This window comes from Sturnus vulgaris, chromosome 5, assembly GCF_052056855.1.
Source record: "Sturnus vulgaris isolate bStuVul1 chromosome 5, bStuVul1.hap1, whole genome shotgun sequence".
In the NCBI taxonomy this organism is placed as follows: domain Eukaryota; kingdom Metazoa; phylum Chordata; class Aves; order Passeriformes; family Sturnidae; genus Sturnus; species Sturnus vulgaris.
In genome coordinates this window covers 6,421,385-6,440,698 of record NC_142247.1, presented here as the reverse complement: position 1 = coordinate 6,440,698, position 19,314 = coordinate 6,421,385, and the positions used below count along the sequence as shown (strand labels likewise).

Genomic DNA, 19,314 nt, shown 5'->3' with positions numbered 1-19,314 from the left:
CGCGGCCGGCCTGGGCCGGGCCTGAGCCGCGGGCGGGGCTGCGGGCGGGGCCTGCGGAGAGCCGCGGGATCGGCGTCCTGAGAGACGGGGACACGGGCACGGGATCGGCGTCCTGAGAGACGGGGACACGGGCACGGGATCGGCGTCCTGAGAGACGGGGACACGGGCACGGGATCGGCGTCCTGAGAGACGGGGACACGGGCACGGGATCGGCATCCTGAGGGGCGGGGACACGGGCACGGGATCGGCGTCCTGAGAGACGGGGGCACGGGCACCGCCACCCGCCGCGGGACATGGTAAGGGGCATGGTGGACAGGGGAAGGATGGGTGGTGGGATGGGGAAGGATGAGATGGTGGAGTAAAGCGGGGCGTTCCTCGTTAGTTACCAAAGTCGCAGGAGGTGGAAAAAGGCTTTAAGGCTGGAAGAAGCACCTGAAGGACGCGTTGTCTCATGTGTGAGCCCCGGTGTCAGTCCTTGTGCAGTGGTTTGCTGCTGTGGTTGCTCTGTGGAACAAGCCGGGAGGTGGCTCGCACTTTGTTGCCAGAATGGCTCTGTGGCAACAAACTTCATTCCAAGAGCCATGTGTTAATGGTTAATTTTCTACAGTACTGAAATTATTGTCATTATAATTTTTCGTTAGATGATCACATCCAATTTTAAAGAATAGTAGTATTTTATTAACTATTCCATTCTAGCTGATACGTTGTTATCTGATGTTTCCTTTCCTTTTTTTTTTCCTTCTGATCTTCTAGGGTCCAAAACCGAATAAAAAGGTAGGTAGGCAGAAACACGCTGTAGTTCACCGTTGTATTTATTTTTTTTTTAAATCCGATTTTCTGTTTTTTTCCTGAGGCAACTGGTCAGGGTTAATTGAATCTGAAGGAGGAAGAGGCGTCTCCAGGACACCGAGCCTTTGTGCCTTTTGCAAGGAGACCAAGTGTTCCTGCAGTGCTGCCACTGCTTGTTTGGTTTGTTTGGCTTGACAACGGGTGTCCAGGCAGAGAGGCAATGTCCTGGCTCTGTCCCAGCCATGGGGTGGCAGCAGGACCAGGACAGTGACTGTCCCCTCTGCTGGGCACTGGCGGGGCCACACTTCCAGTCCTGTGTCCAGTTCTGGGCCCCTCACTGCAGACGGACATTGAGGGGCTGCAGTGTGTCCAGAGAAGGGAAAGGAGCTGAGGAAGGGACTGGAGCACCAGGAGGAGCTTGGGGGGGCTCAGCCTGGAGAAAAGGAGGCTTGGGGGGAACCTTCTGTCTCTGCACAACTCCCTGACAGGAGGGGGCAGCCAGGGGGCTTGGGCTCTGCTCCCAGGGAACAGAGACAGGACGAGAGGAAACATTCTCAAGCTGTGCCAGGGGAGGGTCAGGTCGGACATCAGCAGGAATTTCATCATGAAAGGTTTGTCAAGCATTGGAAGGGGCTGCCCAGGGAGGTTTGGAGTCACCATCCCTGGAGTTATCCAAGGAAGTGGCACTCAGTGCTCACCCAGGGCTGGGTGATAAGGTGGGGATCAGGCACAGCTTGGACTTGATGATCTTGGAGGTCTTTTCCGACCTGAATGCTTCTGGGATTCTGTTATTTGAGCCATAGTCTAGACACAGAATAAGGGGGGTGAAGGGACAAGAGGCAGAAGTCCATGGGAAACTGAGTTGCATAAATTTATCCTGTGGGTTATTCTTAATTCAGTGATAATGAATTTTATCTACCCCTCCCCAGCTGTGCATCTCACTCTTCTCAGTGTGCTCTGTTAAGTCATAGGAATGTGAAAAGAAGTTGACTAAAACATGATTGCAAGTAATTGAAACAAGCAGATTTTCCATTTTCGATTTATTTATTTATCAAAGTGGACAGAACAAATTCTTCCCTGAAATCCTAATGGGTGGAAGTGTGAGTTTTACTGACTCTGTTTTGGGGTAATTTTGCAAATGAATACTTTGGTAACAAATGCAATGAAATGCACTCAGACTCTGGTGACACTTAATTATCACCGTTTTATTTGTCCCAACTGCATGGCAATCTCTGTACTCAGAGTTGCATTTTTATATATATATTTATGCCAATATATTTATTTCCATACCAAGTAGTGTGAAGTGAACAAGTAGTTATTTATATCTGAATGTGTGATAGTCAGAATCAAAGTGTGAAATAAGAGTATTTGTAACACACTTGGTGTGTGAAGGACCAGCGGTCAGATAATTTCTGAGAACCTCAAATTTAAATGTAATTATTCTAGGATTATGCTGGAGGTGAACAGTGAACTGTCTGGAGTTGCAGTGAGATTTTATAATAGAAAAGATAACTCTTTTGTATTTGTCTTGTGAATTAGATGCTTCTAGATGCCAGGCTGGTCCCAAAATACATTTTCCAGTATTTCCTAAAATGTTTGAAGAAAGTAGCAGCTACTTTCTTATCAGATCTGCCTGTTATTCAATTTCTGCATTAAACTAAAATATTTTAATACTCCTGTGTTGTGGCTGTATTTAGGAATGTCTAGCATAGAAAAATATATTATTTGTAAGACCTTATCATAAAAAGGAGAAGAAAACTGAGTCCAGAAGGTGCATTACTATTCTGGGGCCTTCATTGGCTGCCTAGGGAGTCTGAAATCTTAATTGAGGGGTCACATTGGAAGGGCAAAGTCACAGAGTTATAGAATTGCCAAATTGTATTAAAATAATACTGACCTTTCTTTTCTTCTCCCTTATTGCAAACATGAAGTCCAATGGCAAAAGTAGAAAATCGAAGAAAGGGGAAGAGAAACTGAAAGGTACTGTGCACTTCATTTAGAGGGAATATGATGGACAAATCATTTATTTTAGATAAATGGGCAGAAAGTAACATCATGAACTAGATGTGAATTGCTGTCTCTGTTTCACAAATACAAATGATTCCTCTCTCCTGGTGTGAGCCAAATTCCCTCTTCCTTGATGCAGCATCTCACTTCCCTATCAGAGCAATACTCTCTTCTCTAGTTATTCCTACTGCAATTAGGAAGTTGAGAAGAATTAACTTGCCATTAATCCATCCCATGGGGGCTTGGGCACGCTGTGAGTGCCAGTAAGTGAGTGCTAATCACTGGTAGGATTTTGTGGGAGTGGCAGCTCAGGTGAGCACAGGCAGATTTGGGAACTGCTGCTGCCCTTGCCTCAGTGCAGCACACACGCTTGGCATGATTTACTTGGGGGTGATGACATCAAATCACTGTTTGGGAACATCTGGATTGACACAGGCTGTGCCATCTTAGACTGAAGGTTTAGAGGTTGAATCAGTAGTAGTTTTCACATCCTCTCTAATTTTCTAGTCCCTATGGCAGCAAAGAGAAGCCAGAACTGTGGAGTAGGAGATCCTAAAGAGGATTTAAACAAACAAACAGCTGTAAAATTGAAATTGTAGGAAACCAGTGATTGTAGGAAAGAAGAGGAATTTGGGATTAAAGCACTGAGTTTCACTCAAGACTTTGGATTGAGAACCTGTGTCCATTGAAGCTGTAGATGGAGAGAGCACTCCTACTGCTGCATTTGCTGATCTTTATTTCCACTTTTATCCTCACAGACTGATAGGGGCAGTTCCAGAGACAGTGTGTTTTAGTAAAATTCAGATTAATTTGGATCAGTCTTCATATGGGAGATTTCTGTGCAGTGAAAGATAAACATTTATGTTGTTCATTTTATAGTGGTTTTATCATTACAGCTGGTAGCCAAATCATGTTTTAGATTTTATTTAGGAAAGCATAGTTATGCCTTTGATCTCTTTTCCAATCCTCAGAGGAGGCCCTATTACAAGCTGAACAAGAAGAAGCAGAAAGGCTTGAAAAGGAGAGACTACGTCAAGAGCACTTGAAAAAGCTTGAGGCAAAGGTTAGTCTTTTACTCAATGAAAAAATCTAATCCTATTTCTCAACTTGAGACAAGGCCTGTAAAACACCAGTAATTTATAGGAATTAATATCCTTATGTACTTATCATTGGGAAAAATATTGAGGAAATTTTCCAGTTTTGATGAATTGAAATACATTACCTTTTGTGATATGTGTGTCTTCAGTTTGATTAAATGCTTTTTTTTTCCCCATTTTCACTGTGCTTTCAACTGAATGTATTTTTCATGTTCCTCATGACGATATTTGGTACAAATTCCTTAATTGGTTCCCTGCTCAGGCAGATACAATGATTTGTGTTTGTATATATATGTGTGTGTGTTAGACTATGTATATTTATTTTTCTGAGCAATCTGGTATTCAGAACAAAAACTAACTGGTAATAGATAAATATTTTTGTGTTTTAAAAGGAAAAAAAGATATTTAAACAAACTATTTTTTTATAGACTCTTGTCTACTCCTCTTGTACTTCACAGAATATTTTTTTCTTCCTAGGGAGAAGATGAGCTTAAAAGAATAGAAATTAAAAGGGGGAAAAACCCCCAACCTTGCATGCTTTCTCCAAATTATGCTTACATTTTTTAGCAGCTCCCATTAGAGCTGTCTCCAGGATGCTGTTATGGAAACTGTTGAAGTGAGAGGTTACAATCACATGTCACATTATGTTTATCATATGGCTTAGCAGCTACTGTGATGACAATAACATATTGCAAACTACTGTAGTCTTCTCAATTGGATGTTTCATAAAAAAGCAAGTTTTCAGTGTTTTGGATTTGTTTAAATAATAACTCATTCAAACATCCCCAGTTTGTTTCTTCAGTGTGAAATAATTGTAGAAAATAAGCCAAATATTTAACTGCTCTGTTTGATATATATTTTTTAACAGTATCAAGGGGAGAGGGAGTCTGAACTAGCAGAACTTAATTCATTGGAACAGAAGTTTCTTTCTGCACAGCAGTGGAAAATGGATTACAGAGAACAAGCCAAGGTAAGCTTTCTTGCCAAAATCTGCCCAGAGGTTTGGCAAGGGAGACTTTAGGAATTTCCAGTTCTTTAATGTAGATGTGTGCTATGACAGCCTTTCAAATTCCATCTCAAAGCAGTGACAGGCCATGCTCACTCTCTTATCATCTTTACTTTGGAGCACACAGAAAAGAAATTGGGCAAAGAGGAGCCTGTTTGGTGATCAAAGTATCAATGCCCCACACCTTAGCCCAAGAGTCACAAGGAATTGTAATTTCAGATGTTCTGGTATCTCTTCTTCCTCTTTTATTTCTGTAATTCATCCTGCATTTAACAGTTCCATCAAAAAAATGTTCTGCCAGGACTTAAAAAGAAATTCTGTAGAACAGTTGTTTCAGTGGTTCCTGGATATCACAGGTCATCATTCAGAGAGAGAAGTTTGCCAGATTTTTGAAGGATGTGGCACAAACCCAGGTCAGGGCTGAAAACATATGAAAATGCAGCTAGAAGTTGATGTCTGCAGCTTAGGATGACATCCACGGTGGTTGAATCATCACCCAATGGCATTATGTACCTGTCAAGTTCAATTTGAAGTGGTAAGGTGTGGAAACACAGCAGATTTCACTCTTTGAATCTTGCAGACACATCACTCAGTAACAGTCTGGTAATGAGATTTGGTCAGGTAAGGAACCAAAGGTTTAATATCCTACAGGCCTGTGGACACAAGGATTTTCTCCTTGTCTTGTGTATTGCTTAATCCTTTTAAAGTCTCTGCAGAATAACTTCACAATCATAGGATAAATCATGTTAGAGAGGACTTGTGAAATTCCTGTAGTTCAGCCTCCTGCAACAAGCAGGGCAAAGTCTGAAGTTAAATCAAGGTGCTCAGTTGGGCTTTGACATATTTAAAAGTTGGAGGTACCACAGCATCTTTGACAGCTTTAACACTCTCACTATAACAATTTTTCTCTGAATGCAATTGGCATTTCCCTGTCACAGCTTGTGATCATTGCCAGCTGTTGTTTATGGATGTTTTTGACAAACTAGAACTATTGATTTTAAAATAAGTCTGATGAAACACTGGTAGATTATGGGAAATACCAGAGTTTCTCTCAATCTGTTGTTAAGATTATTTAGGGCAAAAGAAACATATAATACCAAATACTGAGTTACCACATCTACTTCTGAATAATTTCAGTTTGGATGAAGATGTGTGAGGGGACACGAGCGGTGGCGAGGGGAGACAAGCAGACAATCAGTGTGATTGATAAAGCAAGCTCCATTTATTCTCTGTTACAATGGCTTTTTATACACTTAGCAAGCAACTAGTACAGCTGTCACATTTTGATTGGTTGTACACTGATCTCTACCTTAATGTTTCTTCTTGCCAGGTTTCTTCCTTGTTCTTATGAGAAAGTTTTCTAAAGTTACATAGAGCAGGATGACAAGATTAGAGTGTCCTTGTCACATCAGCACACATTGCAATACTTGCAAAATGATGTACAGCCTGTCTTATTCTGATCAACAAGGGGATTGTTCAAACAATGATTCCAAAGACCCATGACCCTGATCAGTAAGCCATTCCTCAACAGACATGCATTTACAACTTACCATGACATTTATCCTTTTTCTCAAAAAAAGTGCTTTTACTTCTAAGAATGTGATGATAAAAGTGAAGCTCTCTTTTAAGTAAAATATGTAAAAAAACCCAAAATCAATGTCTTATTACTGAAAATTGATTAGTCTTTTATGCAGGAGTTTCCAGTGCACTCAGCACTCACCTATTGTTGCTTTATTTGAAGTCAGTGGGAATGCTGATGGAAGTGGTTGGGAGTGCAATCCTATAAGTGCTTTTGCCTTAAAAGGTACATTTTCCTTTGTAATGAAATTTTCAGTAACATGGGGTTATTAATCTTCACAGCAAACAGGAGGGCATTGTTTCCTTAATGTCCTATTCTGTGGATGAAAAAAACTCCATTATGAGTGATAAATTGATCCCAGGAGCCAATGTTAGGCTTATGTTTGGCATTAGATGAGTTTAGTCTGCCACTGATTTTTTTTCTGTCCACCACTTATAGGAATGATCAAGAGTTGATTTGAAAATAAAATTATTTTTAAAACCCACTAATCTAGGATTTCGTATTCCTACCAGGGGTTTCTGCAACAGGAGAATTGATTCTGGTAAGGGAGACAAAATCTCCTTAAGAGGCAGAGAAAGGAAGAGTAAACATGTTACAGTAGAGGCTCTTAATGAACTTTATTGCCAGTGCAGGAATTTTCTGTTTTCTTGGCAGAATCTGATCCAAGACCCACCTGTCACTTCCACCTGCACCTTCCTCTTTTCTGTTCTCAGTCATTTTATTTCTCCAGCCTCTCTCTTGTGGCAGGTACTGAATTCATTGCTTTTGTGGAGCAGAGCAGAGCTCACTGATAAATAGGTATAAACAGCAAATGTGAGGTGGGCAGACACATTAATATCAAAGTAAACCTTTTTTTTCCTGGCATAGGGATAATAAACCAGGTGGTGTTAGAATCCTGTTTAGATGCAGGTGTAAATTTGTCACTATAATATATTTGTCTTCCAGAATCCCCCTTTTTCTTGTAATAGCACTGTGCAGCACACCTGCATCCACTTTTCTCTGAACTCTTCTGTAGTGGGAGCATTACCTCAGCTGTGATGGGACTCCTGACCCCACTGTACCTCAGGAAATCAACACTTTCATGAGCTTGTGGCATGATAACCAAGATGAGGATGTTCAGCTTGTGATGGAGAAGGAGGAAGTGGTCCTAAAAGTAAGTGTTAAAATGGCATATTTCAGTCTAAGCTTAACAGCCCCCTTTAACTCTCTTTTCCCTTTTTTCATGGCCAAATAACTGAAAGACCTTCAACACCTAGAAGTTTTTCTTCTGTTTTTCTATTTTTCTCTAAGTACAGATTTATTATTAACTCTGAAGACATATATTGACTTTCAATGTGCATTTAAGGGATTTGTGTGTTGTATTTCTACACTGAGTTCTAGCATTCCAACACCCATATTCCCTTCCATTTTAAACCAGAGCATACAAGCTCATGTCAGATACAAATGCTTTGGTGGACAAGAGCTTCATTTTGTAACACTTGAGCCAGTAAAACGTCATGTAAGAATAAAAGTTCCCAGATTTGATTTTTACCAACAGAAGTCACCAGCCACTGATAGCTTGTGAAGCAATTTTAAGCAATCTGTGCCTGCTCTGTAAATTTAGGACTTTATTTTCATTTATGCCGACTTTATGGTGTTTTTCAGAAAGTTAAATGGGGTCTTCTGGAAACTGGGGAGGGGAAAGCTGCATGTGTAATACAGGTTTCATTGGGCTGGTTTGGTTCTGAGTTAGATTTCCTATCTGTCTTAAAAAAAATGATTGTTTTTGTGACTAAAATGCGTTTAGGTACAAAGGAAGTAGGTTTGCCTCGTTTTATATGACAGAACACACAATATATTAAGGATGTTAAGGATCTGTCAAAACAGATACTTTTCCCATGTAAATGTCTTCTAGTTGATTGAAAAGTTGGAATCTCTTCTGTTGGAGACATCACCAGATGAGATCACAGAAAAACAACGAGACCAGTACCAGGAATTTATTCTGCAATTGCAGGATCTGCTTCATAAGAAGTACAACGAGGCTACACAGAATCTGCTCAAAGTGAGTGAGATTCAAAGCTGTGGTATGTGCACGTGAGTTTAACTCCAGGTGTCCTTTAATGATGGTTGGCTTTGTTTGGTCCTAAACTGTCACAGAGATGAGTCTGTGAGTTTCCAAATCATGTTTATAGCACTCACCAGACTTTGTAATTATTCAAAACTCCTGAAAATCTGAACTTTATGGTGGAAAATCTCATCATTAAGCCAGACAGGAATAAACTACTGGGAAATTTTTTGAGTTTTGGAGGTGATGAAAACAGGAGGTGCTGTATAAGATTTGTTGACTGTACCAAAAAAATGTAGATGTTAAAAGCGGCTCATAATGTTGCCTTGTACACCTTTTTTAACACAAGTTCATGTGATTAAAATACTTTTGAAACTATGATCTTGGGAAAGGTGAAGGGTAATCAAACAAAAAAATGAAATTGTGCTGGAGAATCAGTTTTTTGAGCTGCATATGTAGGTAGTGACCTTGCTATTTCAAGAATATTAATCATGTATATAAAGTATGCTTAGCAAAGGAATATTAGTGGAATAGTGAACCAGTTGTATGTGCACAGTCAAAACCTTAAGAAATGTTGAATTTTTGTTTACTGAATTTAGGATTAAGCTCCCAATATAATTAGTTTTTCACAAGTTTGATGTTGCCTAAATTATAAAACAATCTGTGCAGTGACTCTGGGATAAGAGTCCGTTACTGCTCAGTAAATCTTTTTTCTGTTTTTTATAAATTATCCTGAGAATTAGGGAAATAATGGAAGAACCCCCATTTGGCAGTACTTGGCTCACAGAATTTATGAAGTCAGAGGAAAAAGAGGAATGTAGTTCAAATTTTAAGAAACAGATCTGAGTTTATAACTGTTGTGCTGTAGTACATAAATAGACATAAACACAGCTGGGCTTGGCCTGGTATATTTTATTCCTCCATGTATTTTTTATTCATTTATTGAAGTAAATGTAGGTGAATCAAAGTGAAATAAATAATACGTTATTTAATTGGTTGATTTTTGTTTGTTTTTTTTTTGTAGACAGCTAGTATGTATGAAGATGCTGAAACTGGGAATATGCACACAGCCATAAAAGATAGAAATAGTACTTTCTGTATTTGGGCTAATCTGAAGAAGAAAGCAAGGTACACTGAAATTACTAATTTGAAATGAGGCTGGCTTTGTTGAGTAAACACCAAGAATAATTTCTCATAATTTTTTGTTTTTGTTTTTGTTTTGTTTTGTTGGGTTTGTTTTGTTGTTGTTGAATAGCATCCATTCTGCAGACTCAGAGCTGGCTGTTGCTAAGGAGTGGTTTAGAGATGTATAAATTTCTTTCTTAAAATGCAACAGCAGAACTCTGTCGCTGCCAGAACAAATTTGGGAGAAAAACAATAAAGCTAATATAGAGAATTGAAATTCCTCTGGAAGCAGTGTTTCTTGCTGATGCATTTAATATTTTCTAAGTTGTTCTAGTTGCTTGCAAAGCAGTGAATGATACTTTGTGCTCACTCAGAGAAAATATTTTAGGGCCTGGGATACACTGTCATTTCTGAATGTAAGTTTTGTGGTTTTATTGGATACCATTTAAATGGTACATTTTCAAAATGAGATTTTTGAGCAGACTTCCTACTCCCACTTCATAAATATAAGGAATAAGTTATTAAAAGGATTTTAGCTTGACAAAGGACCTGTTGCTGTGAGTTTTGTTAAGATAAGTTAGAAAGGTGGGTGCTGAGCAATGTCAGACTGACCTGCAGGAAGAGCCCATATGGCTTAAGTGTTAAAACCTTTTGGCCAGCAGAGAGATGCACTTAAAATATTCAACCAACAATTCAAATAATAAGTGTTGCTTTCTAGAAGATTTTTAGAACTTGTGACCAGCTTATCTTATCCAAAAATAAGTATTATTAGAATTATTTTGAAAGGTGCTGAGAGTGATGTAACACAGACAGCTCTGCAAGGATTTTCCCAATAAATCAGTGAGTTTTATCAGGATTGTAGTTTCTAGAAGAGCTGCCGTCTGATCCTGCTTCATTGTCATCCTGTCAAGATTTACTTTTGAAATTTCTGATCCCCTTGATGCAGTAGTGGCTTTGCTGGAAGGTCTTACAGACAGCTGTGACATCCCACAACATTTCTCGGATGGTGCCAAAAATCCCAAAAGAGATTTTACTGTTTGTGAGGAAACACCAAATGAAGTGCTGCCAATCTTACCAGGGCCTGTTGTTGTTGTCACTGCCTTTCCCAGGTTCAAGAGCCACGTGTTCCAGGAGGCAGGGCATGGCTTTGACCTGCCCAAATCGCTGGCTCTGAGCAGCGTGGCCGTTCGTGTGCTGCACACCCGCTACGACCACGTGTCTCCCCTGTGGGTGCAGTGCCAAGGGCTGCCAAGGCAGGAGGCCTCACACAGTGAGGAGTTAGAGCAGCCAAAAGACACTGGGCAAGAACCAGGAGAAGAGGAGAGAGACGGGGAAGACTCCAGCATGGCTGCTGCAGAAGAAACGTTTTCTAATGGGAGAAAGGTAGATAAAGAAACTGCTCATGTTAACTTGGAGCTCAGTCACAATGTCCTGTGCAGGACAGCCAAATCCTTACATGTTTCATAGGAAAAGGCAGATTGTGTCAATAGTGTCATAGATCTTCTCAAGGGGATGGAAAGTAGAAAGGGAATTTGGACAGGGTGTGCAGTTGGCATTTGGTTGGTGGTTTAAGAGTAGGATCAAGCATGAAGTGCCATTGCAAGATATTTCTGTAAATCTCTGGCATATATACAGATGAATGGATCCTGCTTCTGCAAAACTGACAGCCCCACAAAATTCCTGCAGGAATCCAATTTTAGGAAAATTTGCAGTGTGCAGAGTAAGATTCAGAGTTCAGCAGGTGTCAGCTGTGCCTGGCTGCTCCATGTCTGTGTGCTGACCCTGTTCTGTTTGAGGACTTTTCAAATACTATTTCTGCCTGCCTGTCCTCTTCCTCAGCTCTCTTCCATGGAATATGTTGGCTTTAGGTGTAATGGAGGTTGCTTGGTTTTGTGTTGTCCATACTGCATTTGGGGTTTTCAATTTGTGTATCACCTGTGACTTTCAGATAAGTGCCCTGTGTTCTCTACAAAAATTTCTGCAGTAATAACTGACAAAACATCAAGTTTTAGGCCTTCTTAGTATGTTTGGAGCAATTTTACACGATATTCTGAGTGGAAAGGATCCACAAGGATCCTCTAGTCCAACTCTTAAGTGAATAAATTCTGGGATCCATACAGGGATTGAACATCTGTTCATGATCATGGCTTTTCTCCTTTTCAGTCCCCAACACCTTTGTAATGAATCAGTGCTTGCAATCCTACTTCTCTTGGTTCCTTTTCTGCTTTTTTTGTATGACAAATCTTATCTTTTGGCACTTTCACGTACTTTTCTCAAACTTTATTTAAGCTCCTTCATTTTATTCCCTCTCTTTTTCTTTCCCAGGTCTTGTGCTTTTTCTCTCTATCTATTTTATGGATTTTCCTCTTCCCACTGAAGGCTCCACTTCTCTCAGCTTCTGTCCTCTCACCTTCCTGTCCTGCTTGAGGAGATGTGTGTTCTTCCCACCAGGGCACAAAAAGTGCTGTGCCTCCAGAGGAGTCTGCTGTGGCATGGATGAATCCGTGTCTGGGTTGGATATTTGTCTGGAAATCCAAGGGAATGTTTCTCAGCATCCTTCTGTCTGGCTGTGCCTTGAGCTTCCCCACGTTCCTGTGTGTAAATACAGTGAAATACAGTGTGAAAGGGAAAAGTATCATGGGCTAGGCACAGGCCAAAGCTACAGGTGGGTTCTGGTACAGTTTTAGTGTTGGTTTGGATTCAGCCTCGACTTGCATTTTACTTTGTGTCACTCTGCTGGCTGTAAAATCAGCAAAACCACAACTTTTGAGTGCATACTCTGCTGAAAAAGTGTTGGGTGTTTGGTACTCAGGGAGATCAAGATGGAATTTGCTGTGGAAATGAAGTAATTACTTTGTCTCTATAAATCTAGTTCCAAATTGGAGAGTACTTTAATAAAAATATTTTTGCTAGCTATGTAGAAATTATTTCTCTTAAAGCCTTGACACTGTGGCAAGATTGGTACAAATGTTTCTGTATCCCTTCTCCTTGGGCCTCCTTGAAGGAGGTGATACCTTCTTCTTCATTGTGTTTGTCTCTGAATGGAAAAATGTCCCTTGCTTTTTGTCTAGGAGAGTGCTGCCTCACTGAAAGAAAACATCAGTAACACAGATGATGCAAAAGAGACAGAGGAGGAAACTGAGAAGAATTCAGACATTTTGGATGTGACATCACAAGGTATTTTGGTTATTTTTTATGTGCTGCACTACTTAGGCTAAGTATTTTATATGTTAAAAATGGTTCCCTGTGAGTGTGGGTGGCCCTGGCACAGGTTACCCAGAGCAGCTGTGGCTGCCCCATCCCTGGCAGTGTCCAAGGCCAGGCTGGAGGGGGCTCTGGAGCAACCTGGGATAGTAGAAGGTGTCCAGGGGGCTGGAACTGGACTTTTAGGTCCATTCCAACCCAGGCCATTCTATGATCCATGGAAACACTGTAACCTCTCCAAAGCTTATAAATATAGGGATGTTTTGATAACACTTAGGTTTTATTGACATTTTTATTAATGATTGTTAAATGTGGAGAGATAACAGGACAGATAGGAAAATGGAGTTTGTCCCCACACTTGTTTTTATTTATTTATTATTTATGCTTATGTACATGTTTATCATCTTCATATACATATGTGTATTATTATACATATGTGTATGGGTGAGACACACAATCTATGATGATTCCAATGCATATCATGGTAGGCATTGATGTAGTATGGAGTGTTACTGAGTATTATGGGTGCTTAAACTGAGAGGCTCTAATTCTAGGAAATAAAACTGTTTATCTGTCCCACATAAGTTGCAGATTTTTCCAGTGTTATGGTGTTGTCCTTTGGTTTAATAACAGTGAGCTTTCTTGTGCTACTGACTTAAATAAAACACCTGCAAACAACTATTAGCATCATTTAGCTCCACTTTAGAGCCTTTTTCTTCTGGTAAAAAACCAAACCCCACTCTACAACACTTTGGACTGAGCACAGTCCAGAGAACCAGTTGTCAGACTAGACCCTAAAAGCAAAGTTTTCAAGAGAATATAAAGGACTTGGGCCTCATATGGAGGAATTTGTATTTTACTTCTGTCAGGCTTTGAAAACCCCTGCCACAGTATTAGGTGAAGTGGATGTGCACAGATACCAAATATACCTGAGTATTTTCCAGCTTGTTCTTCTGTTCTAATAAGGAAAGAAGGAAAAAGCTGCTTTTTCTGGCACACTCATGGTTTGCAAACCCTTTCAATCACTTTTGAGAATAGCAGTGAAAGGATGCTCAGTTACCTTAAGTTCAAAACAAGGAGCCACGTAAATGAGGGTTAAAAACCAGACATGAAACAACAGAGAAGAGTGATAGTTTCTCTGGATTTATCCTTATTGTACTATAGTTAAGGAGATAAATTACCTTGGGACAGTAAATAGTTTCTTTAGAAGATATTTATATTATTTATGCAAACTACCACTTAAAATGCAGTAATTTTTTTTTTTTTACTTCTGGTAACTTTGTTGTTCAGAATAAGTGCAAAAGGACATTATGGTGGTGTGTGATACAGTAGAGTAAAACCTCTGCAGAATGTAACTAAATCTGACATAAAATTAACACTATTTTGACTCTTTTTTTTTTTTAAGCTTGAAGACAATTTACAGATAGAGTTGCCCTTTTTTGATATGGTCTTATTCTCTCAGAGCAAATTTCATAGCAATTATGGTAGCTGTTTTTACAGTATTGAACACTTTTTTCTTGATTTCTGTCACCAGTAACTTCTTTCATCCTGTACCATCCCGTGTGATATTTTATATGGGCTGGTTTGGTTTTTATAAAGAAAATATTTATGGCCATTTTTGTCCACAGTGTTTTAGTTTATCCAACTAATTAAACCTTAACTTCATACATTTGTTATATATATATATATATATAATTATGCATAGAAGAAAAAGGAATCCTTTGTTTTCTGAAAATTACGTTTCATGTTAAATCCCTCTTGCTCTTCCTAATTACCATGTCTTTCACCTTCAGCACATGACCTTTTGGTGCCTTATTTGCATATATCTTTTTATTTGCTTCATTTCTTTTCGTATCATACAATCTTACTAAACCGGTCCAGAACCTACTGTATTATTGTGCTCGTGAAATTCTTCTGCGGGCAACGATGGACTCATTCTGTCAGTAAAACCTTATTCCTATAGAAAGCATTTGGAGCTGGCCACAAATCCAAAAGCTCAGCCCCAAAGCAAGAAGAGCTTTTCAGTGCCCAGCTGTGCCTTTGCCCACATCAGGGATGATTGAGGAGCACCAGCAGATGGGGCTGAGCTGCTGCAGTGAAGCGCTCCCAGCACACGGGAGGATCAGGAGAGCTGGGAAATGCCGCCGAGTGGGAGCGCCGGGTGAACTCCTGCTGTCTGCTGAACTTTGCAGGAGAGGAAGCGCCGCTGCAGGAGGAGCCAGGAGGCAGAGAAGAGGCACCGAGGGTTGTTGATGTGCAGCAGCTGGTGCCCGTGGGGGGTGTGTACCACATCGCCGCCCTGCAGCTGCCGCCACAGGCCCAGGACGTCGGGGACTGGAGCATGGTGGAGGTGAGGGAGGACAGGGATCAGCCCTGGCACCTCTGGGGAGCTGCTCCTGACGTTTGTCACTGCTGCCACATGCACTGGACACGACTTCCTGAGCAGCAAACTAACGAGGCAAGGTTTGCAAATCATCAGTTTTTCATATGTGAAAGGTGAAAGCAGGGTGGTACCAAAAATCACTGCTGGACCAGCTCCAGGCTCTTCATCTGGCTGAGGACTGTGGGCACTGTGCTCTGGTTTCCTCTGGTGCTGAGCTACTCCCCAGATTGCACTGTGAAGCTGGAAACCTTTAATAAGCAGAATTCCCAATAAGCCAGACTCGGAGAGCAAGACTGAGGGCAGGGGAAGAGCCCTGGCCTGTTCATCCCCAGCCCCCTGTGACCTCTCCTTCCCTCTGACACTGGGGACAGGGTGGAATTACAGCTGCTCCTGCCTCCCAGCTGCTCCTGCTTTCTGAGGCTGTGGCTCCGTTAGAAAGGGCTGTGCCACCCTGCCTTGAGGGTGCCTTCAGCAGCACAGGAAGGGTTCCAAGGTCTGGGGGTAGCTACTCTTCTATTGCCTTCAAAGTTGTAGTTGGAAATGTGCAACATTAGCAAACCCTTTTAAATGGTCCGTTAAAAAACTTAGCAGTGGTGAGATGAACTCAAGGAAAAAACCCTGCATTTTCTGATAAACCCTTTATCTGTCCTTTTCCTCTCTTGCCAAAGCTGCTGGATGTTGGATTGGAGCTGTATCCATATTCCCCAGGAGAGGCTGAAGATGGCACACAGGAAACAGTACAGATAACCCTGAGGCTTCCTGATAATGTGATTTATTTTAAAGTGCCTGTGGTAGCCCGATGGGAGCCTGCAGGTATGAACTTAGGACAGAAATGTATTTTAAAATTCAATAGTGGAATTTATACCTGAGCTGAACTCTTGTTGCAATCCAGCTGTAAATATAAGGGCCAGTTTGGAGCCCAGAAATAGTTTGGGGACTTCAGTGTTAAAAAAAACCACCTTAAAATCCCCAAATCAATTATTATTACTTTTTTGGTTTGTTTTACTTCAGCATTACTGGCAGAAGCCTTCCATGTACATCATTGTATCTTTCCATTCTCTTTGTCCAGGCCAGCAGTGGAGAACTGATGGCATCAGCAACATAACCTATGAAGCAGAAGAAAAGAGCATCTCCTTTAGGATGGGTGCCTTTTATACAGTAGCCCTTCTCCAGGATGCTCACCTGAACCTGCCCTATCAGGCCTGGGAATTGCACCCTATTGGTGTGGATGAAGGACTCTTCACAGTTACTGCAGTCTTTGCAACCATTCAGATACAAATTAAGGTACTGTCAATAATTTTTTTAATCAAACATTTTCAGTTAAAAAAAACCTATCATTATTACAGTGTCCCTGATTAAGAATCTGGGATGCTTCCACAAGAGCAATTTGAATGTCTCTTCCTTCCCGAGCACTGCACTGGTTATTTAATTTCAGTTATTTACTATGAGAAAGCATCTGTGCATTTGCTCTGGAAGTTTCAATCAGTGCTTTGCTGCTGGTGCTGCATTCAGGTCTGTTCCACCTGTTAGAGACCTGAAAACTGTTCCTCTCTCCTCCCACCTCTACCAGGAGAAATACAAGGATTTCTAGCAGCCTACTGCTAATGCTCCTTGTTTCCTCTCAAAGTTCAAGCTACTCATGATTATCCATCTGTTCACTGGTGTACAGATGAGTACACCAGTGTCATTTCTGAATTCCTACACAAAGCTGGCTTTCTTCAGGACCTGTAAATGAAAGGTCCCACCCCAGAGTAGCAGATGATTTTGGGTATATACCTATATAGCAAAAACATCAATATTTGAAGCCTAAACCAGAAAGGAGCTTCCCTGACCAGTAAGTTGCTTTCACTGGTTTGTACAACAGGATAATCAGTGTATGTTGTCTTCAGTAGTGGTGGAAGAAGAGAAGGTGCTTTCCCACATCACAGGAAAATGGATGAGTCCTTTTGCCCTCAGAGAAGCTTTGAAAGGAGCTGGAGTGAACATTTTCCCAGCAGGGTACTCTCCTGAGTATGTCCCTGTGCACAGGAAGGTGAGTGCCAGGGAGTTTCCTGGTGGCTTTTGCCCCTGTTTATCTCTCAGGTCACCCTTTCCTGCACTGGGACCTCCTGTGCTGCCAGCTGAGCCAGGGACTGAGGAAAGCAGGCTCTGACATGGCTGTAGCACAGGGAAATGAGTGAGATCTGTTTTGTCTGATCTGTGCTTGTGCACTGCAGGCTGCCCCAGCAGAAGTGAAGGCCTATGAACAGATGGCTCTGCTTGCAGCTGCTTTTGCTTTTGCTCACAGCAAGTGGAATGGAGAAGCAGGGCCAGAACGAGTTGTGTTCAAGGTTTGTGGAGTCAGACCAGACCTCCAGGGCAGTCCAGGACTGACCCCTTCCCCAGTTAGACAGAAAGAATTAACTCACCCATGGTGGCTTCAGCTCCTGCCTCAGTTCAGAGTCCCAGACTGCACTTGAGAGAGCTCTCAGGGGACACAGGTGTCAGCAAAGACACTTGCTAAGGAAAATGTAACTGATAAAGCACCAAGGGAAGCTTTAGGCAGAGCTGGGGTGACAGAGCTTCATGCTCTTCAGAGGTCCCTTGAAAATCAGTGATCTGCTCTGCCAACTTTTTAAGGACCAGCTGGGCTTTGTTCCTGCCTCTAGGGCTTCTTTTGCTCCCTACTGCAAAGGGGGGAATAAGCAACCTCAGTGTTGATTTGTCTCCACCTGGGAGCTAAAAACTGGTTAAAACTTCTCCCAGCCAGCCAAACACTCCCACATGTGGCTGGAGAAAGGTAACACAGCCCACTGCTGAAAGCTGGAGTGGCTCTCTCACTCTCAGGTTAATGCATGTGACACACAAATATTAGAATTTGTACTCTGGCAGTGGCACAGGCTTCACCTCACCGTGCATTTTTTCCTGCAATAGGTGAGTGAACATCTTACAGCAGGCTCTGCCAAAGACAAGGACTGGTCTCTTTATATGTTCAGTGGTGAGAGAGTACAAAACCTCAAACTCACTGAAACCAGTGAAGCTTTTTCAGAAGAGCTGGAAGAAGAGTCTGAATTTCACTCCACACTCTACCATATGCTCAAGGATTCTGCCAGCAGCAAAGCCATGGGTAAAGTGGAAAGAGCTGGCTTCCTGTTTATTGATTCTGTGTATCAGCTGCTCCTTGCTACCCGAGTTTTAGCATACTGTTAGATACTGAATGCTTTCCTTTAAAACTTTATTATCAAAAGCTTTCAGTAAAGTTACATTTCAAGTCTTAAATCCTTTTCTATTCAAATCATTGAAACAGGATCTAAAACGCAAACATTTTATCTTTGCTCAGGCAAAATAAATGCTTTGTTCAGTTGTGATTAGACCACCTAGATATGTTTTGTAGAACAAAATTGCTGTTCTGTTGTAAACCTCAATAGAACTAAGACCCTTTTAGCTACTTTTAAGGATGACTTTTGTTAGAATGGTAAGAAGATACTTTTTTTTCCATTTCAAGTCATGCTTTAAAAAAAAAAAATTGATCTCTTCCCCCCAAAAAATTCCTTCAACCCAGCAGAACAAATCCAGCGTGTAACCTGCACTAAGTGGCAGCTCCAGCTCCTGTCCTGCAGCCGTGGCAGTGGCGCTCGGGCGGCGGGGCCGGGGTTATACCGGGGGAGGGCCGTGGTGTTGCAGTCCTGTGTAGGGCCACAGCAGCTGCTGCAGTGATGTCCAGGAGTCCCCAGTGCCCACAGGGGCTGCATCTGCTGGCCTCTGCAGGGACAGCCCCGTCAGGAAGCTCGTGAGAGCAGCCAGCAGCACCAGGATGGACACGGACACCCAGAGGGTTTTGTTAGCGTTGCAGAAGGAAGCCTTGAAGTGGGATGCCCACGCTGACATCAAATTGTACCTGGGCAGGACAGGAAAGCACAGAGCCTTCAGTGTTCCTTCAAAATGTGCAAATCTCCCCACCCTAAAAAGCCTTGAAGGAAACCAGAGCCCACAAACATCAATAGTGACAGGTTGTTACTATTTTGGGAGCTGTGCAGGGAAACTTCTGAGTCTAAAACAAGCCAAGGAAGCAAATTCTTGATAAGCTGACCCAGCTCACCA

General features: G+C 41.7%; 1 protein-coding gene across 8 annotated transcripts; it reads left to right on the top strand.

Annotated features, from left to right (window-relative positions):
- The first annotated feature begins 39 nt into the window (after positions 1–39).
- DNAI7 (dynein axonemal intermediate chain 7) lies at positions 40–18,492 on the top strand. 8 transcript variants are annotated; one of them, XR_015803662.1, is made up of 16 exons: positions 42–296; positions 754–774; positions 2,721–2,769; positions 3,768–3,859; positions 4,762–4,863; positions 7,494–7,631; positions 8,373–8,519; positions 9,547–9,650; positions 10,757–11,030; positions 12,719–12,824; positions 15,044–15,201; positions 15,903–16,047; positions 16,304–16,518; positions 17,124–17,266; positions 17,451–17,564; positions 18,148–18,492. XR_015803662.1 is itself a non-coding variant. In XM_088164709.1 (16 exons), exons 1-16 carry the CDS (start codon positions 294–296, stop codon positions 18,421–18,423), a joined length of 2,112 nt encoding a protein of 703 aa, XP_088020835.1. In that variant the 5' UTR covers positions 42–293; the 3' UTR covers positions 18,424–18,492. The 8 variants fall into 8 exon arrangements, 3 of the variants coding, with proteins under 3 accessions (XP_088020835.1, XP_088020834.1, XP_088020837.1); XR_015803660.1 differs by having other exon boundaries at positions 15,044–15,309; XM_088164709.1 differs by having other exon boundaries at positions 17,099–17,266.
- The last annotated feature ends 822 nt before the right edge of the window (positions 18,493–19,314 follow it).

Coding starts and splice junctions, on each gene's coding strand:
- DNAI7 (XM_088164708.1), top strand. Junction 16,048..16,303: donor AGCCCGATGGGAGCCTGCAG/GTATGAACTTAG, acceptor CTCTTTGTCCAG/GCCAGCAGTGGAGAACTGAT. Junction 16,519..17,098: donor CCATTCAGATACAAATTAAG/GTACTGTCAATA, acceptor TTTGTACAACAG/GATAATCAGTGTATGTTGTC.